The following is a 26,811-nucleotide window of genomic DNA, read 5'->3' as shown; positions in this document are numbered from 1 at the left end:
ATCTATTCTTTAGTCAGTCTATGACATTTTGTTATTTTCTCTAGGAAAGAGCCTGATTAAAAATTTTGCATGGAACAATAGGGAAAAAATTAGGTATTGGAGTTCTCCAACGAAATATTATCTCCAAACCTATCTTACTACTTATCTTAGGGTAGCTGATTCACTTAGCTGGTCTTATTTTATATATTTTAAATATGGGAATGATAATATTTTACCCCTCTGATCATTGAGAAGATGAAGTAATAATAGTAATAATAATTTTAAAAAATGAAGCATAGAATTTGGCATAGAAGCTGGCACTGAATATGCTTTAGTTACCATCCCTTCACTTATCCAATATAGTTTAGGGTCTGTTATAACTGCACATTAATAAGGTGTACATGAATGGATGGATGGGGGAGTGAAACAATTAGTGGAATGGACAATTAAGAAATTCAAAACTTCATTTTTAATGTAAGACACCAACTACTTCTCTAGAAGACACATTTGTCTCTTTCCCAAGTGGATTCCTTCAAAAAACTACATGTTTTATTAAACACAAAGTACTACACAGAAAATTTTATTAAGAGAAAGGGTCTTTTATATGTCATCTATTTCAATACATTTATTCCATAAATTGGAAAAAGGAGAGTCAAAAATAAACTGTCCACACAATTTATCAACTAAACCAGGACACTTCTAAGCTTGAAATGGAGTGCTGTTAATCATTATACCAGGGCAACAGGTATAAACTGAAAGTATTCCAGGCAAACTAGGATTACTAATCAGTTTATCATGACTTGCCAATGGGCCTTTTAACCAGCCCTTTCTTTCTCAGTTCAGCACTTTTTCTGATCATGCATCCCTTTTAGTACTTCATCTTTGGATTATATAAATGATCAAATAATTAATAAATTATTGAAAATACTCATATCTTCTTATGAGACCAGTCTGAAGTTAATCCTTAGCTTTCCTCTCTGGCTCTCTCCTGCTTCCCGTGCTCTTTTCATGAGAATCCCATTTCGGATTCTACTTCTAGGGGACCAACCTAAGATGACAGGATTGGTTGTGGAGAGTAAGGAACAGAATGTTTGAGAAATTAAAAAATAGAGAAATATATAGTTTTCAGGGCCCTTTCTGTTTGCCTCAAACTTCAGTGATAAAGATGATGGCCTTGGTGGTGCTGCTTTGGCTCAAGAATTAGGCAAGTCCTAAGACTGCAAATAACCCCTTGAAGGAAAGGGTGCAAATTGTTGGTGTAAGTTCTCTGGGAAAAGTGAAGTAAGCCTAAAGTGGGTTGAGCTGTCTCCCCAAAAAATGATATGTTGAAGTCTCACCTCTGGAACCTGAGAACGTGGCCTTATTTGGAAAAAAGATCTTTGCAGATGTAATTAGATGAGATGAGGTCGTACTGGAGAAAAGTGGGTTCTACATCTAATACGACTGGTGTCCTTACAAGAAAAGGAGAAGTGACATCATCCTGTAGAGGAAGGAGATATGAAGATATAGGGAGAACCGCAATGTGAAAATGAGAGCAGAGACGGAAGTGTGCATGTACAAGGACTGCTGGTGACCACTAGGGGAAAGTGTGGAACAAACACTCCTTCTGAGCCCCTAAGAAGGAAGCAATCTTGCCAACACTCGATTTTGGACTTTCAGCCTCCAGAACTGAGAGAGAATGAATTTTTGTTGTTTTAAGCCATCGAAGTATGTGCTAATTTGTTTCAGCAGCCCTAGGAGACTAATTCTTAAGTACACAATGGCAGTGAGTTAGCATACACTGAGCTTTTCTTCATAAATCAGTGGGAACCATATCTGTACCAGGTGTTGCTAGCAATTGTGTCTGTCTCCTGTCTCTCCCACTTCTCACCTAGAGGGGATCTGGAGAAAAGGAACCAGCAGCAAAAATAGACTTCATTTTGTCCCACTACCCTGTATAGCATTTTGCTTTTGTGACATTCTATCTCTTTGGCTGAATAAATCACAAACTTGCAAAGGGTTACATTTATGTTGTTTTTTTCCCCATCGTAACCCAACCCACCTGAAATGCTCTGACACACTTGAAAATAATTCCAATTAATGAATAAAACATGATAAACTGATAATTTGCTTTTGAAGGTGAACTCTTTAACAGGAGGGTAATTCAGTAATGTTCTAGTTGTTTTTCCCAGCATCAGACCTTAGCTGACATTTGGTTTTAGCTTCAGCATAACCATTCCCAGGATATGTTTAGAAAGATCATGAGCAATTTCCTAGGACTTGGCCAGAAATTATTCACAATGCCTGGATTACACACTTTGAAAATGTGAGGTTGTATGTTAGTCAAGATTTTAAATCTAGCTTTGGCTTAGGCTCCTGGCTTGGAATACTTAACAGAAACTTATGATCAGCCTTGTTTTTTAATTTCCAAGCAAAACAACATGAAAGAGACTTTTGTTAGTAGATAATTAGCAATTTAAAAATTATAGATGTTAATATCAATTCTAAAGTGTCAGTTTATTGCCTGGGCAGACAAGGATAGCTATTTTGCATACTATGGCTAATTCTATATTTTAAATGCTATTTCTAAATGTTGGTAGGACAGGGAGTTATTTCAAGAGTTAATAAAAATACTTTTGCATGGATTTTTTTTTCAAACTAATAATCTGGTAGCTTACATGTATTTGCAGGAAAGTAGTCGGTGGTCCTAAAAAAAAGAATCAAATGTATTCAGCCAAGGTATGTTCAGAAATATTATCTCTAAAATTTTCTTCATATTTGACTTGAAGAAAAAAAGAGATAAGGTCTTGTTTTCATATGAAATATACTTGGTATTTCTTCCTAAAATCCCATTTCTGTTAATAGCTGAAGCCAAATTCTCCTATAAGAAAATACAAAGAAAGTGATAGAATCCTTTTTTTGAATAGAGTCACCCACTGCCTGAATCAAATTATTCCTGGGTGTCAATTTTAAGGAATCTCACACACTCTCCAGTCATTAATTTGTCACAGGCCATACTCTGGTGAAGGGAGCCTGAATGAGATTGATGTTTGCAAAACATTGCCCCTTATAAAACTGCCTATTCAAAATGAGAATCAGAAGTATTATAAGACAAACACAGCAATAATGAATTGGGAGAGAGAATAGAGGGATGAAGAGGACCCTGAAAACTCGCTGGCAAAAGAGTATGTGGTGGTTGAGAATCAATCATCCATGCTGGTCATTGAAAAACAAATGATTACAGGGGTCTGGCAGGAAACAATTACTGGGGCCTAAGTGTAGATGATAATAAATTGCAAAACTCTGCTTTGTCTAAAGGGGGCAATCACAGTTCAGTTGCAGCTAACAGTTGCCTAGTAGGAATGCAATACCAGGGCTTTCAGATTTTTCTGATTTTTCAAGAGAAATCAGAATTTCCAATTAAAAAATTCCTTTATTTTTTAGGAATAGGAGCTAATTAAAATTTGTTTAAAAACACTGTTCAGGCAAAAAAACTTTTTCAGTTATATGGAAACATGGACATCTTGCAACCTCTTATCTGCACTGAGATTTCATTTCAGCAAGGACCAATCACAAGGTTTTAAAGTTATAAATAATTGTTCTGCCTTACACGTAATTGAAATGTACTGTGTTTAGTTTAAAGATAAGAACTCTTGTCATTCTAACAAGGGAGAAAGAAGGGACAATGGAACAGGCATCATTCAGGGATGAATAAAAATATTTTATCTTTTTTTTCTTTTTCAAACAACACATTTCTTTGGCGAAACAGTCATAATAAACATTTTCTGTGAGTCATTAAATGTCTGAGTTTGCACTTGGGACAATTGTGTCATGTAGGTTTACTGTACTTCTCGAAATGGTAAGATATTACAAATAAGTAGAGTGAACATGTAGGATACACACTTGATACGATCTAATACTCCCTCCTTCAAAAGAGCCTTCAAATTTAAACTCAGAAGGAAAAATGTTTCCAAAATTGGATATATTACCTACAGATTATATATGAGTGAGAAGAAAATAGAAACCATCTTTATTTCATGAACTAAATGAAGAATAAGTTCTTAAATGTACCAATTTCCTGAAACCACCAGTAAAGTTACATTTATCTGGACAATTTTCATATTGTCAAAAAGAGAGGATATCATGGCTAAGGATGTTTCTAGAGCTGCTGAAGGAACCAGGGAACTTTCATCACATAAAAATATCACTAGTGTCTCTTATATTGAAACTGAAAAGTTCTTAAAGAAATTGTGATAAAAATAAAGACTAATTTGTTCACAGCTGCAAGCTGAACTTAGTACAGGACCAGAGACAGGATGAAAAGTGCTATATATTACATTTCTGAGTAAATAAAATTGATAGCAGCTTCATTTCATATTGGGTAAATTACTGGCATATGGGGAAATTTTATTACATGACTTAAAAAGGAAGAAAAGCATGATACAAATTATGCAAATTTTCCTGATTATTTTTAATTCGGGGCTTTACTGGCATACAGGGGACAGTTCTTTGGGTCTGCAATTAAAATAAATAATAACACCAACACAAATAACCATAATTCAAGTATCAAAATGCAAAACATAAAAAAGTTTCTTCTCAACAGTCTAAGTCCACCTGGGGACATCTAAAACCTCTAACTAAAGGTTATTCACCATGTTTTGGCAAGATGAAAAGAGCAAAGTCAGTTACTGGCACAGGGGCTGATAAGGTGACACAAATTTGCTTCCTGAGCATTTTGGCTTCTGCTGCTCAAGTCAAGCTCCCAAATGTGCATATGAAGATGGAACATGCTAATTCTACAACATTGGGGTGTCAGCGTAACTGACTGATGAATCAGTGACCCATAGCTGTGTGACTATAGGTAAGTCAATTTTTTTAATCCTTGCTTTTCTCTTATTTTTTTAAATCAAGAAAGCCATGTCTACTGTACCTCTTTAATGTTTGTAGTAATGCTCTGTCAAAAGTGAGGTATTATGGTTATCAGGTAAAACTTCATAAAAACTTTGCCAGGCAGTTGATTGATATTGGACAAAGCCCTGCTATGAGATTTTTCTAAGCTATGAGATTTTTAAGGGAAGAAAAATCACATTTCCCCCCCTAAATTGTTTTTCTGCAGGGCTACAAAAATGTGGGACAAACTATAATCTATTTTTTTTTAATTTCAAAATATTATTCATTTTTTTGGAACGTTAATGCCAGAGTTTCCAATCAGAAGCCTGGTTGTCAAAAACAAATGCTGCCTTCAATTCATGGTCACTAAATGCATAGGGATTAAGCTATTCTTAGTCTTGAGACTAAGGTTCAAATTGGCTCATGTCAGTAAATGCACAGTCATCACTCAATTCATTTGATAGGGTTGGTTTTTAGTTCTATTGTTAAGAATAACTGTTTAAAAATAACCAAGCCTCCAGTGTTCGTGAGAGTTGACTGTTTCATCACACATTGGCTAAGGCTAAATTGACCCTCTTTAGGAGGCAATTTAAAATTAATTGTAAAATTCCAGTAAATTAAATATTACTAGCAGAAATGATTGATTATAATTAAGAAAAACTTAGTTGAATTAACATAAGATTTCAACTGATAAATTTTTAAAATTATGATTAACAAATGTCCCAAGAAAACAATGTTCTTAGCATATAGAATCCATTGAGTTTTTTTTAGAGCAAAATTGAGTGTTTAATATAGCTACATATGACTTTGCTTTGGCATCAGATCAGTCTAATCTTAAATATGTAGGAATATTAACACTGTAAGTATGAGATACATTTTAAAACAATTTTATTGAAATTTATAGGGATTAGACAAGATTTTGGAATCAATTTTGAGAGGCAAAATACTTGTTTTTTTTGTTTGTTATTTTACTAAATTCAGCCTTTTTTTAAAAATATGTACTTGTAATCTCATTATTACTTTTTTTTTTCCAGAAGAGAATGATCAAAATAACATGTGAGTTGGCCCAGGTTCCTCATAGATAATTTGTGATGAAGCCAGATACCATGTTCATAATTCTGTGATGATCAATCTGTGCCCAGATCCCTTGGCCACAAGGCTTTTCCTCAATATTTAACACTTCCACACATTTTTCCATAATGCCTTTACAACGCAGATGTCATCTGATAAAATCTTCTTGACTCTTTCATGAAAGCTAAACTTTCCATAATCTCAAGAACTTTATTTCTTTTCTATTTCTAATAATATTAGAACTTTATTTCTTTTCTATTAGAACTTTATTTCTTTTCTATTTCTAATAATATTAGCTCACAGATACAAAAGTATTCACCCAGTATTAACCTCCCTAGCCCATGTCCTAGGCTGAAATTATGCAAAAATGTATTTTAAATTGAGTTGACAAGTATCCAATAAACCCATATTGTTATTTTTTGTTAATAAAATTCTATATCATCTCACCATAGCTTAAAAATTCCATAAGAACATCACTTCTCAATGGATTTATGTTTCAAGAAGTTTAGACAAATAGCTAGTGATTTCAAAAAAAAGAAAAAATTATTTCCTGGGAAAAAAATGTAATCTGGGACCCCAGAAAAGGATTCTCTCTTTGTTAATTTTCTTTAGTCCTGTTTTATCGTGTTCTCACACTACCTGGATTTGAAGATTTGATGATTTGATAAAGGTTCAACTTGTATGCTTAAAGTCAGTAACTTGTAAGAAATGATAAAATGCATTATGCAACTCAAATTGCTAGTGTAATAATATTACTAGAGACCACATCTACTTATCAACCTCGTCAAAGCTCTAAAGTGATTGAGGTTCCTTAGAACTGGTCACTGTACAAGTACTTACTTTTAGTTATATTTTTTTGTTCACAAATCATTTAGTCTTATTCTTTGGAAATTGCTTTGAGAGCTGACTTGTCATGAAAAGAACATGATCCCATTTTCTGTGGTCTTAGTAAACTTGACCAAACTATACGATACTTCACTTGATCATAAATACTAACCATCAGATTTAAGTTCAACTCAGCTATCCAAGAAGGATAGCTTTCCATCACTGAGAAAAGAGAAGACACTCAGATTGAAGGTAATTCTTAGTCCTTTCACACCAGAGCATTGATAAGCCAACCAAGGAATTCTTTAAACTCTGTGACTCTTTGTAACTTGCACAAACTTCTAATCAAGTAGCACATGCAAAGTTTTTCCAAGGCAGCACCTGTCTTCCATCACCATTCAGAATTCTGGTAAGGTATAACTCCATTCTTGGAAGTAACAAACAACCTTACAGGCCTTCTGAGGATGATATATCAACATATCTATCTTTCACTGAAAGCCCTGATATCATTCTCAGAACTTGTAAGTGGGCAATGGAGACTTGTCATATAAATGATCCATTTTACTGCCTGATAGTAGACTCTGTAGTTATTGAAGCATACCTTAGAAAGACCAGCAGAGGTGCTCCAGAAATCAGTCTGCCCTTTTCAAGAAGACCAACAGCAATCAATGTGTAAAACATTCCTTGTCAGGATTCAACTCAAATACAGGCATACCTTGAAGATATGGTGGGTTCCTTTTCAGAGCACTGTAATAAAATGTGTCTTGTGATAAAGCAGCCCCTAATCTTTCTGCTGACGAAGGCTTTCACCTTCAATTTGTAAAAAACACAACACCTGTGATGCAAAGCGAAGTACAATAAAAGGAGGCATTCCTGTAATTCTTGCTGTAACAATGGAAAGAGGAGATAACTAATATCTTTTGGCTGTGGGAGAAGCAGTCTTAATAAGGTGGCCATTAGCTAAAACACCTGCAAAACCATGGCAGAATTACTGAGGGGATCTGTGAGAAAGCACCACAAAAAGAAAAAGGATGAAGCATTTAAATCTGTTGCTCCCTTCCACACCCTCATTGCCTATTTTCTATTGCTTTTATTGGGGTTTGTTTTATTCAGAATTTATTATGTTCTAAACTGAGAAAAGAGATGCACTGTATTCTTCATGACTTGTTATAAGTCTGATGTGAATTAGCAACTCCTCTGATAATTCTTGGTGAAGTCTACATTCTGATTAATCAGATGAATGATAATACTCAGGATGGAAAGGAATTCAGAACATTTTTCTGGACACTTGCAAATATTGAATAGCTGTATGGTTTACTACCACAAGAAGCAGTTTTATTCCTGAGGGGACTAGAGAAGAGGTCCTTTAAATGCAGAAATAGGAAACCAGCTCAGTCGTTACACACCCTCACCTTTACTGATGAAGTAGTTAAGGACAAAGCATTAGCTGACTATTCGTTACACTGCTGGTCAGAGACTACAAGACTTGGACTTCTTTCAGGCTCATTGTTTTCTCCACCACTTTCTGATGCTTTCCCGTATGCACGTAGGTATTAACACAATGTCATCCATGCTTATGAACAGGAAAGTATTTCTATACATCAATCCAGATTTGAAGAAAGAGGTCTATAAACCACAGAACCGTCTTTTAGCTTTGTAATCTGACTTCTTCAGGAAAGTTGAAATTTTACATGGGTGTGGAGACAAATATATTCACTTAAAATGTAATTGTAAGTGAAATTTAATGCCCATGTCTGCTATATATTGGTTCTGTGCCTTAGAAATCTACATGGGCATATCCACGATAAACTCTGAATGATCTTATTTTTAAAACTTTATTGTCTTTTAATTTTTAATCCTTTGTTTTGTGATTTACTGCTCTTTTAATTTCCAAATGAGTATAAACAGTCTCTTGGCTAAATAGTTCCTTGGCAGAAAATATGTAGCACCTTTCAAAAACCCAAACTATATCTCTGATGATAACAGCAGTAAGTTATTAAAATGAATGTGAGAAAGCCCAACAGTACCTAAAGTCTACAATTCTTTCAGATGAGACAATGATGATATAAACTGTCAAAAACCAACTGTTTGCTTATGTGAAAAGAATAAAGTTTAGGACCACCGAGAGGAGCCATTTGTTATGTGTAATCACCTGTTTTCTCAAAAGAGAAATACAATACCTCCCCAACAACTGTTTCCCATTTGTCTAGAATGATCTGGATGAGGTGCAACAATGCTTTTTCCAGAGGAATCTGACTCCTGCAATGCATTTATATTTGTTTCAAATGAAATCAGAGACGCTTTCTCTATCACTTCCTTGTCATGGGTGTGATGCATGGGACAGGATATATAACTATAAAGTCAGACCACCCTTCGGGATTTTCAGAGCACCACTGCTGACCAATCTGAATTATTGATCTTTATTCATGAAGAAAGTTCCCTCAGGGAAAGGATACAGCTTTATAGCAGTCTGGACTATAATAGATGTTGATCTGGTACTGATAAATACATGGAGTGGGAGGAAACAATTCACAGAGAGAATCCACTATAAGTTCTAAGGTTAGGCTTCATCCTTTATTAGGTAGTGAGTAAAAGACAACTGATGATTACAACTCCAATTTAAGAGACCATTTAAACAAAAATGGTTCCATAGCGAAGTGAGGCAGAAAGGATTTACGTATTTCTCAGTTTTCTCATATGGCTGATGGAGAAATATGGCTGATTTGTTTGTTCCCAGCAAATCATTAAAGTTAGTAACACCTTGTGATCCAGGACTCTTGTATCCCATAGGCCCTGACTTTTAGTGGACTGGCTCATTCGCTTTGGTGAAAACAGGGGAGAACAGCGAAAGCACATGTAGTGAGACTGCATCAATTAACACTAAGTTCTCCAATAGAAAGGCAGGTGTTCTCAGGTGTAGGCTGTTGGATAAGAATTCAGAAAAAGGAAAACTAAAGTTCAAAACAGTCAGAATCTAGTCACACGAGATACAGAGTCCCAAACAACTCTTCACTTGGCTGAACTAGCAGATCTGTGGGTGAACAAAGAAAATGCTGGCGAAGACCAGAGAGTAGAGATATTGGCAAGTACAAAATCACCAGATACTCTCAAAAATAATTTTTAATGCTAACCAACATGTTTAACCAAGATATATAATTTAAAATTCTTTTTTAACAAAGACTGATGAAATAGTTTTTCTTCTCCTTCCTTCCTGCTTGCCTGCCCTCTTCCTTTTTCTTTCTTTCTTTTTTCTTTTGTTTTGGTTGTTTGTTTAACAAAAAATATATAAAGCTGACTGCTTTAAAGATATGTTTATATGACAAATGTCTGTAGCTAGATGGTAGAGAAGAACTCCAAAGATCATGGTTAATATCGAGCACCAAGCGCGCTATGGGTGTTTCTTAAATATAAAATGACAAATGCTAAATACCTATCTCTCAAATGGTTTCATCTTGAATCCTCTCAAAAGGTTAGTACAGTTTAGATAAGAGCAGTTTCAGGAAGGCCATACTCAGCCCTTCCTATGTTTTTAAATAATCTTTACAAAACCTTTTCAAAAATATTTTTTTTCTCTAAACCTAAATCATGTAGGACTGATTTGTACATGTTTTATCATTGTTCTAAGTTTGAGTGTCACTGTTCTTATGAATAATTAACAGACTGGCTGCCTCAAACCCCATCATAGTGATAGGTATATGTTAGCTTTCTATGGGAAAAAGCAAATAGCCTTTATCACAAATTAAAGGCACAGCTATTTTTATGCCATTTGTTACCAACTTAATGATAACATGTAACACGGGATGGTTATATAATTATTTCATATAGATTTTCTTTTTATAAGTTATTCTCTTAATCTTTCTAACATATATACAATATACATATATTTATATATACCCCTGATAAATCTTGTTTTAAAGGTAAAACATCAACTCCTTTCAGCCTTACGGTGAATATCAAAGGCTATTAGTATTTCACAACTTCACTAGAGAAATGATGGTCAATTGCATCTTACCGGTATTTTGTTTTAACATTATATCCTTGGTCTGCAATTAACTCAGATTCATTTTTCTTGTCTTACTAACATTTAAATATATTAATTGTTTATATCATGTCAGTAGGAAATAAAAAGAAACAACAAAAAACCCACAATAGCTAATGTCTACCATCATATTCAAAGCGGACACCTTTGAGACAAAGGTTTGCCTAAGAGACAACCCTACTGGTATGATATAAAGGGATATTGCAGAGATACAATATTCTGTCTTTATTGGATATGAACACGAGAAATTTTTACTTTGCCTTATCATCTTAGGTTATGATTGTCCCTTATCCATGAAATAAAAGAGTTGTGTCGTTTTCTTTTTCGACACCCATGATGCATGGTTTTATCTATTTTGCAGATCCAGGTTCATTACAAACAGTTCCCTATTTCCAGCAATACTGCTTCAAGGTGGGAAGATGATACTTGGTAAGAAATCGTCTTTGTTAACATCTCCCCCACCTCTGTGATTGGCCCTGTTCTATTGTTCTGAACTGAAAGTCGTCTTAGAGCTGGACAGGAGGGGAGGATGTGGACCAGAGAGACCTCCACAACACCATCGGGTGTGCTTTGTTTTTTGACTGCTTACTGGCATGAAATAGTTGTTCGTTCTACCTTTGCAATTCTTCAAAACCTAGTGGCATAGATTGAGACACAGCACTATTGTTTTACAAGACATCTACTGTATCTATTTTTGTTGGGATAAATACCCAGTAATTGCTGTCATAGCAAGAGGACCAGCACGGGTACTACTATTCACAGTGTTGCTTTTGTTTTTTTCTTCTGTTTTTTTCTATTATTTTAATCTACAGGGTAAATTATTATATATACATTGGAACCAGTTAATGCCCTTAGACAATATATAGTTGTTTCATAAAGCAGGAAGGACAATGCAGAGGGAAATAGGTGCCCAAAAGCACAGTCACAAAGGCTTCAGAAGTTCTAGATACCACAACAAGTCAATGCTGGAGATCACTTCTAAAACAATCTGTTCAAGAGGAATGCTTTAATTTGGAGAAAATACCACCCCTGCCCTCCCATTCCCACACCTCCCTCCCTCCCCTTTTTGTTTTAATAATCTTTTAAATTCACTATCAAAAGTCCTGGCTCTTCAGATATACTTTAAACTATAAATAAACACTGCATAGTTCTCTTTTGTTTGTTTTTTTTTTGTTTGTTTTTTGAAAAATTATTGCAGTACAATTACTCCCGTTTGGAATTCAGTAAGGAGCAAACAGCACAGGCGTGTGGGCGGTCCGAATGGGTCCAGGTGCTGGCCGCAGGAGGGCAGGCGGAAGGGCGGAAGTCTGGAACAGTGTCGCTGCTGGGGCTGTCCGAAGACTGAAGGGGGAATTCACTGCCACAGCAGCTGCGGCAGCCGCAGCTGCCAGCGGGTTTGGTAGAATTCGTGGAGCCAATGGCTTTGTAGGTTCTTTTGAAAATACTAATTTTACCTGCAAGGGAGTGACAGAAAAAAAACAGAAGAACAAAAGTTTGGAGTCTACACTTGGAATCCAAAATGGCAGGCAGCTTTTAAAATATAGCAGGAAACAACTACGAAGATTAACTTATACTTGTGAATTGACAATAAAAATACTGGAAAGCGTAGATCATCTTTCCTTTGGAAGAGTTGGTAGATGCCTGAAAATGGCTGACCTCGGATGTGGAACAGCCCCCCCAGAAAAGTACTCAGCAATCTTATTTTTCTTGATAAATAACTTCCTAAGGAAAGTATTCATCTTGAGAAAAAAATTAAAAATTTTACTCCACCTTTTACACACATAATAACTATCATGGAATAGACATTTTAAAATAGAGATTCATTAATGCTGTCAGTTACTATTAGACTATCCAAGTGTATCACTGATTAGCATAGAGAAGTGTGAGGTCCTAATCAAGGGAAATAAAAATAACGAAATTCCACTTTCAATAAAGAAGAAAACTTATCTCCCCCAAAGTTTGACATGTTCTACTTTTTCTTTGTGCAAAATAGTAACAACATTCTCTCAATCCTACTCTACAAAACCATTTCCTTCTCTGGCTAGTAGCAACAATAAGATGTCTGTTCTCATGGAGAGAATGTTCTCATTTATGGAAATAGTAACACAGTGATAGTAAGGAGGTTTTGCATGCTAATATTAACATGATTTGACTTCTCTGTTTGTTTAAGAACCATTCACTTGGTTTTCGAAAGCTGCATCTATGCTGGTCAGAGCACTCAAGGTTATGACAAGTGGTGCTGAAGTCACAATTTCCCAATGCAGCTAAAATTGCTTCTGTAAAAGAGTAAAGTAACTTCATTTGCATAAAAATGAGTGATGCTACTAAACTAATTGGGTCAACTCATACTTAGGTCTTGTAATAGATGATTGCAGTTTTCCTTTATATTTTCATGTGTCAACAGCACACAATAGCACCAATTACAGTTGGCCCTTGAATAATGTGAGGGTTAGGGGTGATGATCACCCCCTCAGTACAGTAAAAAATACATGTATAACTCATGTCTTCCCCACAACTCAACTATAGTCAGCCCTCCGCATATGCAGATTTCCAACTGTTGATCAAAAATATACTGTTTTCGATACGAGGTTGGTGGAATCCATGGATGCAAAACCTGTAGATGCAGAAGGCTAACTGTATTTATGGAAAAAAAAAACCAGATAAGTGGACCTACACAGTTCGAAACTGAGCTATTCAAGGGTCAATTGTATTAATAAGATCTATTTTGAAGAAAACAGATTTCAAAATGTACAAATTCAACACATACCGCAGATCAGCTATCCTCAACTTTCCACTGATAAAAATTATGGTCAATTCAACAAGAAAAAAAGCACATGCTCATAACTATTAACCTAAGAGGTCCACAGATTCCCCCTAAAGCCCTACAAAAATTCCAAGTGAAGACATCAGTATTAGTATGTTTACTAACCTAAAAGGCACATTTGGAATAAATGGAAGAGGCCACTTCCTGCGAAGTATTTCCCAAGCATCATATAGTGACCTTGGTGAATAATTAAATAAAAATAAGCCATACCTTTGAGACTGTGTCACTCAAAATTCAAAATATTACTGAGGGTATCAATAATACCAATATTTTGTCTCTTAAAAGTATTAAAAAGGATAGTTGGTCATGGAGATGGGGAGCACGGCAGAGGGAAAGCAGTTAGCATTAATATGATGGCTAGGTGGAGGGCCAGAGGAGGGAGGGAGCAATTGGGGGGATTGTTTTATGAACTATATAGATGTCTAACCAATGTACTGTATACTTGGAACTAATTTAAATAAATAAATTTTAAAAAATATTAAAAAGGAGATGCAAAAACTTGTTTTTCACTGACATTCTTTCCTAAAATTATCCATTAATTTCAAGACCAGGTTTTAGGTGATTACTTATCCGACTCAAAAGAATTTGACTTTTCTCATTTCCTCATGATCTGTCACAAACCTGAGCCAACTTAGGAAGATAAGATACTGGGCGGTGGCTAAAGATGGCAAAACAACTCACAAAACCAATCATTCTGTAGTTGTTGGACCCTCAAATCAATTGTCATTACTTAAGTACCACTCATTTATTTCATTCAGTAACAACGACACAACCCAAACAAACCAAAGTTCAGCTGACTGTGGTAAATTAAAGGCTACTATCTTTTGGCAAGCAAAAATGATACTCACCCCCAGTGGATGTGCTGCCTTCTGTAGTTTGTTGTAAGGACTGTATTTAGGTTTTGGGGGCTTCCCCGCAGCTCTGTCTTTGTGCCTTCTACTGCTAATGTGCTATGAAAAGCAATTAAAATTGACAACTTTAAAAAAAACATCATCCCAAAGAACTCTCACAAATATTGCTTTAACTTGAGGAAACATATTAATTATTTCATGCAAGTTTTGGAAAGAGAAACATAAAAAAGCATGCACTTTTATCCTTGAATTTTGTCTGATGCCTTGAGTATATTTTTATGTTATTCATTTTAGTATTTTTTAACAAATAGAAGGATCTTCTTTTTCCCAGTCTTCTTTATCATTGCACAGATCTCTTTTTTTAGAAGTTTACAAAGGAAAGGAATGTCTGAAGGAATTTCATGTGCAGATAAACAAAGATGCCTAGGCAGGCACAAATTTATCTCCCTTCTAATATTTATCCTCACATTTGTACAGTCAAATGTCAACCCCTTAAATTTAAAGATAAATAACTAAGGTGCATAAAATCAGCACAATATCATACCTATGCATATAAAACAACATAATGTGAGGGCTGGGCCTTTGATTGGCAACATGTAACCAATCTCTTTGTAAGGCTATTCAGAGTAAAAGTGAATGTAACAAGATTAGTCATCCCTTTAGCAGGTGGCTACAGGATTTAGTACAACACCATGTAATAAAGTACATAAAATAATAGCATTGTATAAAGTTAGTTGTAGTATGTAAATATCTAAACAAGTTAAAATAAAATGTTACAATTTGAACTTTAAAGAAAATCAACACTTTTAAGTGGGAAACCTGGTAGAAAAAAGGTCTAATACCCACTTTCCTCTCACTCTCATATATAAGAATAGTACAAACTCACTTCAAATAATTTCTGAAAGGTCTGAGAAGCCATTGCGTTATAGTAGTCCCTCAGCAACTAAAATGAGCATAAATAAATTAGGACAGTGACTAGAAGGTAAGTCGATGGATGGATGGATGGATGGATGGATAGATAAATGGATAAATGGACAAATAAATACATAGATAAATGGATGAATGGGTGGATAAATGAATGGATGGATGGGAGGAGAAAATAGAAAAAAAGGAATAAAGGAAACATACATCCTGCTCATAAGGTGTCCCCTCTTTTTATTTCTAGAATATGTGCTGCCTACCTGTTTAAGTTGTGTTTCCGAGTTGACGTGCACATCACAGATTTCACAGTGAAATGTTTTGTTTTGCAGGCCTGTATTTCCCTTGTTAACTGGTCCTTTACCTTTCACGCCTGCCCTAGGAAAGGCTTTGATAGTCCCACTTCCATTCCGGGCTTCTAGCATGGTTTTGTGCTTAGTACCTGCCAGGAATATTTACAAAAAAGAAGAGAACAATCTTAACTAGTATATGCCTTCAAGAAACAATACAATAACAAAACACGAGTCCTAGTTTTAGTGCAGTTCTTTTGTAGATTATGGTTGAAGTATGCTCAAATTTATTGGAGCAAGAAATCGAGAAGCATTCCTGAGGCTAGCTTGGCTTTCAAATGACTACCTTATAGCAACATTACTTAGTTACTTGTTTTTTTTAAATAATGCCCCCATTACAAATAAGCACGATTAATATAGTAACTCAACTCCAGAGTTTTGAGATGAAATTAAATGGGTATGACTTGGTTTTGTTTCCTCTTGATGCTAACAAGATATAAATGATAGCTGATGAGGAAGAGTGATTTAGTTGCTAAAGGTATGGTTGAAGGTGATGTATAACAAATGTAATCACTTTAACATGGTGTGTTAATAGAAGTGGCACTAATTAAGTACCCACTTTCTAAACAGAATACAAACAAGCTTGCCTGGCTATGTGTCTTAGGTTCAAAGAGGAAGAGTAACAGTATAAAGATCTTAATGACTCTGAAAAAAAGCCCTATGAGGATAGTAAGCCCACACTGATTGGCTATATAATTTCAAATATAAATAAATTACCAAGAAGATGAGGGTGGAATCATAGGCTAAGCAGATACAGTATAAAAAAAATGCATCTTTTAAATAAATCAGTAACATCTTTGGACTGTCACATGTAACTAATGTAACTCAGCTTATCAACATTTATTGTTGTTTTTTAATCACTAAAGTTCATGATGGGAGTTTTCTCTCAAAATTTTATTCATAATTTCCTTTTTCTTAGCGTTGATAAGTATTCTTTATTTTTCTCACATAATCATGTGTTTTTGCTACGAAATTTTCTCTTGTAATCGTTTATGTCATTTCCACCATTCTGGTTTTTAAAAAGCTTTTTTTTATTTTTCAGCAGTTTCTCCTTCCTAATTGTATTTATTAGACTTTTATCAATTCTGCAAGCATAACAAAAGATTCTTAACTTATGCTTCTTAGGCTAGCCTCCCAGAACCATTGAATATTAAGGAGGAAAACATGTTTGGGGACATTCTAGGTCAATGCAGATTATCATTGTCTTAAATAAGAGGCAATGAATACATGAAACAAATTTATAACCTTATGTTTCTTTCAAAATGATTACAACTTTATTGAGTCCAATATAAAAAAAGTATATATTTTTACAATTTAGATTACCTACTTTGAATATCATAATGTTATTGCATAGCTATGAAAATATTCATATCTCAGCATATTAAGAAAAGAGTAAAATGTCACCATCTATGAGAAGATTAGAGGAACTGAAATACAGGGCCACAGAACTGCTCTGTGGTGGCGGTTGTGAGGCCTCACTGAGGTTTGTTTTCACCCATTTCCCTGGTACTATAGTGACAGAAACGCTTTCTACATTGTACGAAGATGGCATAAGCGAGAGTAGGGCAAACAATGGTCGTAAGGAGCAAGAAATCGAGAAGCATTCCTGAGGCCAGCTTGGCTTTCAAATGCCTAAAAGTAGTCTGTAGGAGGCTAATTTTCATCCTGATTTTCTTGAGGGTCTTTCGAGTCCCTTTGGTTAATATCTTTGAGAGCTGGTGCTTGGTAGGTGGCACCTGAATAGATCAGAAAACTATTTTAACCTATTCAGCAATATTTAAGTACTTTATCCTGTCTAAGAGGAGAAAAAAAGCCAGATTTGGTGTCTTGTCTCAGGACTGAATGTCAGGTGAATTAGGGAGGTGAGAAGAAATTCAAAGAGTTGGCCCCAATAGTAGGGGCTTAGAAACAGTAGGGAAAGATCCAAAATATAAAAACAAAATTCTCCCCATAATATATTTGGCAAGTTAAGTCCCACTTATGTCATGTTCCTAGGAGAAGAGTAGAATGGGATATATGTATACATGTGAACATTTGAGAAATCCTCTCAGAAAATCACTGGATCGTTAGCATTATTATTTCAGTGTAGTCTCTCCACAGAGCTAGCAAACATAGGAAAATTAGATATACCTACCTACACGTGCCTTATATGCAAACACACACACACCCGCACACACGCACACACACACACACACACCCCCATACACTCATACACTTATGGTTAAAAATGTGGCAATATTGTGTGAAAAACTTCAACTAATAGCTTTGACTCTGGGGTTATTATTCATCATAAGCAGAGTGGAACTTTTGTACTATATAACCTCCTTTATTTTGTGGCAGGTTGTCAGTCTTGTTAAATAGCTATTAGCTACTTTTTAAAGGCCATAAAGCTCGAATAAGCTGTAAGAGTATCTGTATTTCCTCCAAATACAGCTAAAATTAATGCTTAATTTTAAAGCATTTATATTTTTGAGAGATAAAACGTTCAATAATAATATAAAAATAGTGATTATTAGGAGAACTCATACTTATGTTATTTTGTAAACATTGCACATATTGTGCTAAATTACTTACCTGCTCACTGCTGCCCCATAAGTTAGGTGCTATCATTATACCCATTTTAGGCATAACAACCTTTGACTCAGAAAGGTTAAGGTGCTTGCCTGGCTCACAAAGGAAGTACTACTTGAAGTTTCTGGCAGGTAGAAAAAGGATTTCTAACTAAGTCCCTAGAGCTATGGGGACTTAGCTAGACATCCACTAAGGATTTCTGAGCCAGTTTAATATCAGTTATGAATCTCTCATAGCACTTTTAATTTTCTATTGTGATAATGCAGTCTTTTCAAAACTTGGATTTTGAGTCTTTGAAATTTCCAGTCTCTGGGCTTCCTCTTCTTCTTTTTCTTTTTTTTTTTTTTTTTTAGCCTTGCAATGCTCCTTTCTGCTTAGCAGAGTACTTTGAAACATGATGCCTCGAAAGGCTGTGACTCTATGATGGCCAGTTTGATCACCTCTTTGGTCACCTCTGGTGCAACATTGTGTAAATATCTCCAATGCTTGTGGCTTCCTCTGTGATTGCACAGCAGGTCAGTCACAAGTCTGCTTCTGTATTTTATTCCTTCTTCCTCAGAGGACAGAATCAGCAAGGAGCTAAATGGACTATTTTCTTTCTATAACTTTTAAAAGACTGACTCTGGCTATGTAAGACCTTCATTTGATGCTTCATGATTCCTGAAATATGAAACTATATTCCAACTATGGTTTAAATTAAGCAAATCATAATGCTCCAATAGATATTAGTTTTTACTTGTTTGTTTTTGATGACCTTGGGTCAAGAGAGTTATTTATCTTATATCTGCAAATCAAAATAATATGTAGGGGGTAGTGAAAAGAGGCTGGGCTTCCCTTTTATCCCCCATCATCTTTATAATTTCCCCCTTTTAGATGGTTCCCAAGTTAGGTATAAAGAAAAGGCAGGCAAGCAAGAAAACTGGCAAATGACTTTTAAAAATTAAATGAATTATTCTTTAGGTCATCAGAAAAATCAAGAAGAAGATCTATTTACAAAAAGGATTTTTTTAAAATGAAAAAATCATAATTCCACCAAGGAGAGGTATATCAAAATATTAATAGTGGTTATCACGTTCCAGTCTTTTATTTTCTATTTGTATATGTGCATTTTAAAAAGTTTAGTAATTTAAAAGTGACTTTGTAAAGAACTTCCTATGGAATTATATATACTTTTAGAAATGAACATGACTTTTTAATGACAACATAGGCTAACATTTTATGGATGCGATGTATTTAACCACTTATTTAATATGAGACATTTCTTTTCTTTCTCCTATATAATTAGGTTGTAATGAACATCCCACTCATTAAATCTTTTATCCCATATTTGGTTGCTTCCTTAGGACAGATTTTTATAAGGGGTCTTATAGGGACCAAGAATATGACTACTTTTAAGTCTCTTGATTCAAGCTGCCAAAAAATTAGAAAGGAAGTTTCAGAGGGATTCATCTTACACAGAAATGTATTCTGGTACAGTCTGAAAACTTTGCTTCTCTATAAAATAAATTTCAATACCTTAAATTCTCCAGAATGCCCATTAAATGATATTTAGTAATGTTAGACTAGACCCTTAATAAACCCATGCACCTTCCAGCAATTATCTAGTTACCTTCTCATCGGCGAGTTCAGGTGATTCAGCTTACAGATAAATGGACAGGAAAGTGGTCAGTCTCCACACAAACAGCAAAGTGCAAAGGTGTTTCTTTTTGATGTGCTTATTTATGATATTTTGTATAATGGCATTATATTCAAACTCTTGTGTGCCCTAAGGAAAAAAAGTTCTCTTGAACCTATATACCTAAACTGTATAATAGGCATCAAAAGCCTCTGTGTTCCATATCTTTTTATTACCCTGACTTCCTATATAATATGTATTTTCCACGTTAATCATATTTGCATTTTGTCTTAGAGATGAAAACTTTGGTTTACTTTAACAGCATATCAATAAGCATTAAGCACCCACAAAGACATCTATGGTTCAGGTAACTAAGTAATGCCCCAAATGAGTAAAAAAAATTGTATTATTTCTGTTAGCTTCCAGGTTGAAAGTAATTTGCTGATTCACCAGTAATGTATCTAAAGTCCAATTTGCAGAAGTGAAAGATGAGACAAGGAAAACGAGAAGTCTAAAGCAGAGGAAAGGATAACTTTGCTTTTAGCATCTGAAACAGCCCTAGATGAAGAACTATGAAGTTGGAATAGAATGGGAGACAAGCCACACACAGCACTACTAGTGGGGATGGGCTTGATGAACAACAACAAAAAACTCAGGAAAGAGCTCTACAGGCTCAGGGACCAATGGGCAGAGCACTGGCTGTGTCTGATGGGAAGATAAACACATGGGGTTGATATGGCAGTAACTCTGGTGATCCCAGCATGTGAATAAAAATGTCAGACATCCAGAAAGCCTCTTTTATCCATAATAACTGACTACAGGGAACACTGAGGCTTTCTTGTGCTTCTTTAGACAGGAATTTAACACTCTTTATGTGCACATGTCCCACCTCCTTAAAACAAGGATCGTAAGAGCATGGAAAAATGCTATGTTGCTTTTATATCTATTACCCGAGACAGCCTAGCATAAAGATCTTCATTTAATAAATATTAAACAATTAAAGGATCTTCACATAATAAACACAAAACAATCAATCAACGAATAGACAAATTAGAGACAGTTTCATAGTATATAAAAAATGTTACCGTATTTATAAAAGTGTTTTTACTTTCTGTATAAACTAATTTTATTTTTAATTTTTTAAAAATTATTTTTGATGGCAGTAAAACATGCTTTTAGTAGAAAATTCAAAGAGCATTTAAAGTGAACATCAAATTTTAAAATCTGCCCACCTCTCACCTTCAAGCTTCATTTCCTCAGTAGTGACACATTTTCAGGTGTAAACTTCCTGAAATGTTCTAAATAACAATGACTTTATAGTAGGTAAGAGTAGGAAAAATAATATAGGTTGAATATTCCATTTGGTTTGCATGTGAAACCACTTTTAACAAGAACAGTCATATAAAAATACACAGCATGAGAATGCATCTTGACACAACTGTGAAGTTACTCCTGGTTGTTGTGTGTAGTGAGATGCCATCAAATGTGAAATAAATAAACTTTGAGTGCTCACAGGTATGCACAAATTATTTTTATCGAGTCACATACTGTATATCGCAACCTCCCAAACATGTTATTTATGAATTATAGCACTAATACACTGTCTGATAGAAACTTCTGTGATAATGGAAATGTTCCATATCCATACAGTCCAATATGGTGGCCATTAGTCATACGTGGCTCTCGAACACTTGAAATGAGGCTACTGCAACTGTGAAACTGAATTTGTAATTAATTTAAATGTAAATAGCCGCCCGAGGCTGGTGGTTACTATATGAGATTGTATAGCTCCAGTACTCAAATATTCCTTATATTGTCATATGGAACAGAGAGGAGGTATAAGGCTGAATTTTTTTTTTTTTTATTTGTAGAAAGTTTACAGAAGGCACAATAGCAGAACTGTGATAAGAGAGTTTCTATCTTTATTTTCAATCAAATTGAAGTCTTACCATGATCATGGAAGACGCTGACTAGGAGTGGCAGATAATCTTTGAGCCTTAATAATAATAAGGACATGACATTGGCCACAGCTGACTGGCTTAAATGAGTTTTTTACTTGAACAATGAAATGACAGATCTCTTGATGAAACCAGTCTTTACATATTCTATTCTTGAATACAGAGGAACAAACTAGACATGAGCTTCTTAAAGGCAATTGTTGGGTTTTGCTCATATTTATATTATCAGTGCCTAACACATAGTAGGCGATCAGCAAAGATTAGCTGAAGTATTAGATATTAATAAAGTTCAGTGAACACATATTTGTAAAGAGAGTTGTAACCTCAGGCTGTGGAATGATGTAAGTCAGAATTCACTTCCATTAGCTGTGTGGTTTATATTTCTTTGTCCCTCAATGTCCTCAGTTATGAAAAAAAAATTATCTGCTCTATTAAAATGTATTGCTTTAAAGACTATTTTTTGGTACTTCCATGTGCCCAATAAATTTTAGTCAATTTTCTCCTCTTTCTCCTTCTTAACATTGTTGTTCTTGTTTAGGCAAAATTCTAAAAATCTCTAAGCATTTTAAAATCTCTAAGCATTTTAAAATTTAGTAAAGGCCATCTTTGGATAACTGTCTTTTCTGTATATTAAAACTTAGTGAGGGATAGAATAAGCTCTGTCTTGGGACAGAAAAGCTGTAATGAGATTAGTGAAAATTATCAAATATTATCCTTTTGAGTCATTACCCCCCAAAATCTGCCCAAATTAGTAATGAGCGTTAACTACAAAACATTGCAAGGTTTTTTGTTTTTTTTTTCAATTATGTAGAGGCAATCATCACAATTAGCTAGACAAAGCAAATCTAGTAGGATGTTTTGGGGGAGGTTTTTTAAAAGAAAAAAACAAAACATATTTTGTAATATCTGTATCTATAACATACAATAAAAGAGGACTCTCAGATTCCTTGAAAACTGCATGTCCTTAAGATGTTTTAAGCATTCTTAGACTGTTTTTTTAATCCTGCCCGTATACTCAGGAGAGAGACTTCTCTCCCCAAATTCTAAAAAGGCAAAGCAGTTATGCCCCTATTCAAATTCTGTATTCTCATTTTATGGAATATAAGTTAATTAATTACAATTTTGAATGGTTACACATTTGTGAAAACAAAAAGGAGAAAGAAAATGAAACACAAAGCTGTGGTTATACTAAAAATCATGCTAGAATAGTTGATCCTTAAAAGATTCTTAAGAGAGAGAGAGAGAGAGACACAGACAGACAGACAGACAGAGACAGAGACAGAAAGAGACCGACCCAAAGAGGACAACTGACATACCCAGGTTCACACAAAAAGTTATCTGCCATTTGAGGTAAAAACTAAATCTGGTCACTTCTATTTCATCTACTGAACCATGCCATAGGCAGTGTTTGATGCAAGTTGTATTCCCAAATTTACTTATGATTAAGAATGCATTTTCCAAGATTAAAATAAAAACGTGTTTTGAAAGGTCATTGGCTTCCCATGAGCAGACCATAAATGCATAATTCTACTCAGTGCTACAGGCCTTATTTTATGTATATAATGTGCTTCCGAAGGGAAAAGAAAAAGAAAAAAAACAACAACTGAATTATAATTTGGATGCAAAGAACACATCTCCCCACCCTGCATCGTGGTTGCTTCTGATCAAAATTGGCATTCGAACCTCTTTCTCTGTATAACATAGTCCAATCTTAACAGTGGTTTCCTAATACCAGGCTTAGAAGAAAGCATAGAAGTCCTAGAGTTATATTAGAGGGGTGGGGGTGATGTAGGGGGCAGTGGAGCACTAAGGGTGGGGTAGTGAATGTGGTCTGCTCTGAGTGCAGGTAATAAAAGTGTACATTAAAGAGAACTAGAAAACAATACCTAAATGGATTAGGAGAATTCCATTAGCACCATGAACTGGCAACTCTAAAATGTCAGTGATAAAGGACTGCTCTCTAAAAATATTTTGTTAATGTGTATTCTAAATAACTGATATGGTTACTGTTAAGATGTCATATAGATTAAGTTAACATATTGTATTACTTATTCTATAATGAACATCATATGATACATGGAAATTAATTTGTAGAACTCTCCATTATACAGTCAGCCCGCGACACATATGAATTTGGCCATAAGCTTTTGTTTCATTAGTAAGTTCATAACATTTCAAAATCCCTTCAGCTCGCAAAGGCTGTAGTTCATGCATTCGACCTCCGTGGTATCATACATTTTTTAATGTGAAAAATAGATTATAAATAAACAATGATAGCACAGTGATCGTAAAGATGAAGAAATAGCATTGAATTAATTCAATTCTGTCATTCTATGTGAATACTTGAAATTTTTATGTTGAAAATAGCTAAACAGAGTGTGAGCCATGTGGCTTACAGGTTTTGTTTGGTGAATTCCAGTTGCCCACGTTAGCAACTGGCTATGTGATGCACCCGACGCTGGCTGCCATCTCTTCCCTGGTTCCTTTTCTCAGTCTCTTAACTGGTTTCTTTCACTTCCCCTAAAAACTATGTGCCCTGAAATCCTGGTCTTATATTCTGCTTCTGATGAAACCGAAACTAAAACACAATACAATAACCCTACAACTACCATTCCTACTCCTGACAGGAGAGCGAGCATGATATAGAACCTCTCTACTTTACACTCAACTCATGGGTTCCTCCGTATCAGACCCTAAGGGAAAGATGCAGGATGCTGTCTGGATACAGGAAGGACTGCATTCACCTTCATCTACATTTAGAGGAAGTCCCAGATTTACTTGGCTTTCCAACACTATTGCAGTTACAAATAATGGAGCTAAATCTGGAGCTCAAAAATGGTGCATGAAGCGGGTCCTAGAACATCTAGTTGTATATCTTTTCTTTTTCCTTTGCCACCTCTATTTCTGGCACTGCTGGCTCATGCAAGTATAGGGTGAATCCTAAAATGAGTATCATGCCTGGATCCTGGAAAAAGGTCTCTGACGCTGAACGGGAAATACAGGAATAAGGAAACCCACACAGCATGTTGGAGGGAAAGGGAGTGGCTGCAGTCCCCCGACTAACTGAAAGACTGAAAGGGACACCCCTATAAAGGGATTCAAGTATGGGTAAAACCACATTTAACATTTAAACTCTCAAATGAGATGGTTATAGTAGTTCCAAGCTCTGAATAGATAACACTTTTGAGTTTTTAAAAAAATTTTTCCAAACACTATAGCTTCCCAGGTCCTGAATATATAAATAATCAGAATCCCTGGATATAGGAAAAAAAAAATATATATAAATATTTATACATAAATATATATAATTACAATATATTTAAATAAATATAAATGTATTTATAACATATGAACATGTTTTATATTCATATAAAATATATGAATATATACATATATTTTGTAAAGCACCATGGGTGAATATGTTTTTAGAACTCCATAAATAATTCTGGCACACAAAGTAGAGATGACCACAGGATTGTAATATGAAAATTATTGACCTGATGTGATATAATCAAATAATTCCTTTTTGCTTCTTAATCAGATGTTTCTGATAAGAATTCAGGAAAGATATCCAAATTCTTGATAAATTAACTCTAGCCTCATAGGATATGGTTTGTGCCCTGCCCCCAAATAAAAGCGTTTCTTAGTCACCATGCAAAATGATCAAGAATTCTTGAGAAATAAATTGACTTCTAGCAATGTTTATGCTCTCCAATTATCTTGCATCCAGGAAGAATATGTTGTAGTGATAAACACAAGACAAATCTACATGGTATAGATTCTGACAGAGCCAGACACTTTCTATGTTTTTTAGCCCCTGGACACATGACTCTCCATAACTACAACTAATGTTGCATGATGGAGGAAAGTATGTGCTAAAGGGGTTATTCTCCATCTGAAATTACTCCCTTAAAGCTTTGAAGTCAATACTCGAATATTACTAGGGCAGCACATTGATTGGTCAATGACTTAGTCAACATAGAGCTACAATATTAACTCAAGGTATAATTCACAAATTATTCTTTTTCTATTGTAATTGCTGAAAGAATCCTGGCAATGAATTGAGTCTTTCAGAGAAAAGCTGAACTTGGGCCAAAGAGCTGACTAAAATTTCAGGCAGGACATAAACAAACAAACAAATATACTATTATTTATATCTAGATATATATGTAGATAGATATGCCAAAGATAGATATAGATATATAATACCTTGATATAGATATATAACATATGAATGAAATAAAAATATATTGAGAAAGCATTTTATCTTGGCTTATCATATATCATGACATATTAATGTTTAGTATTTTCTGGTATAATATATTAACGTTTAGTATTTACATTAGCAAGACCTGTGTTTGAATTATGACTCGGTCAACTTAAGTCATCATGTGCCTTCACTGAGCCTCAATCAAACAAGAAGAATAGTATCTAGGTTGTCAGAAAGAGTAAAATATTACATGTAAAGATCATAACAAGCACTTTTTTAAGTTTAATCGTCCAGGTCATATGGATTTAGCCCAAACAACATTATCTGCCATAAGAAAAAAAACAAACAAACAAAAAAACAAACAAACAAAAAAACTAATAGGGAAGTTTTGAACAAAAGTACATAGAGTTATGCAACAAATTTTGCAACTATATTATTGGTATAACTTTAGAAAACTTCATTTAGAAGCAAATGCATGGAAGTACTTAGGAACCTAGAAATCAAATAAATGCAAAAGTTATACTTTAGAATTGTATTTTACTTTATCTTCTAATGTTTAATAATGCACACACACATCCATTGATACAAACACATACACAACACAGCACAGAAGCCCTGGAAACCCTCCCTTGTCCTCATGTAAATGACACTTTGCATGTCATTTTTATTTTTTAATGGTTAATGAATTCCATGTAATAATTGCCAGTTTTCTGCCATCTCCTTGTCCCCTG

General features: G+C 34.8%; 1 protein-coding gene across 6 annotated transcripts in view; it reads right to left on the bottom strand.

Annotated features, from left to right (window-relative positions):
- Nucleotides 1–9,292: 9,292 nt before the first annotated feature.
- The window catches only part of ZNF385D (zinc finger protein 385D), a 268,358-nt gene continuing 250,839 nt past the window's right edge, over nucleotides 9,293–26,811 (bottom strand). For 5 of the 6 annotated variants that reach the window (XM_039836766.1, XM_039836769.1, XM_039836765.1 and 2 more), the window contains 3 exons: nucleotides 15,640–15,818; nucleotides 14,456–14,557; nucleotides 11,897–12,237 (listed from right to left, as the gene is read on the bottom strand). In XM_039836766.1, the coding sequence (XP_039692700.1) occupies nucleotides 12,004–12,237; nucleotides 14,456–14,557; nucleotides 15,640–15,818 (515 nt within the window). In that variant the 3' untranslated portion in view covers nucleotides 11,897–12,003. Of the gene's footprint in view, nucleotides 12,238–14,455; nucleotides 14,558–15,639; nucleotides 15,819–26,811 lie in introns of all 6 variants that reach the window. The other variant, XM_039836771.1, reaches the window with a different exon arrangement.

Source organism: Pteropus medius, unplaced genomic scaffold, assembly GCF_902729225.1.
Source record: "Pteropus medius unplaced genomic scaffold, Ma_sr-lr_union100, whole genome shotgun sequence".
NCBI lineage: Eukaryota > Metazoa > Chordata > Mammalia > Chiroptera > Pteropodidae > Pteropus > Pteropus medius.
This window is presented reverse-complemented; position numbering and strand designations above follow the sequence as displayed.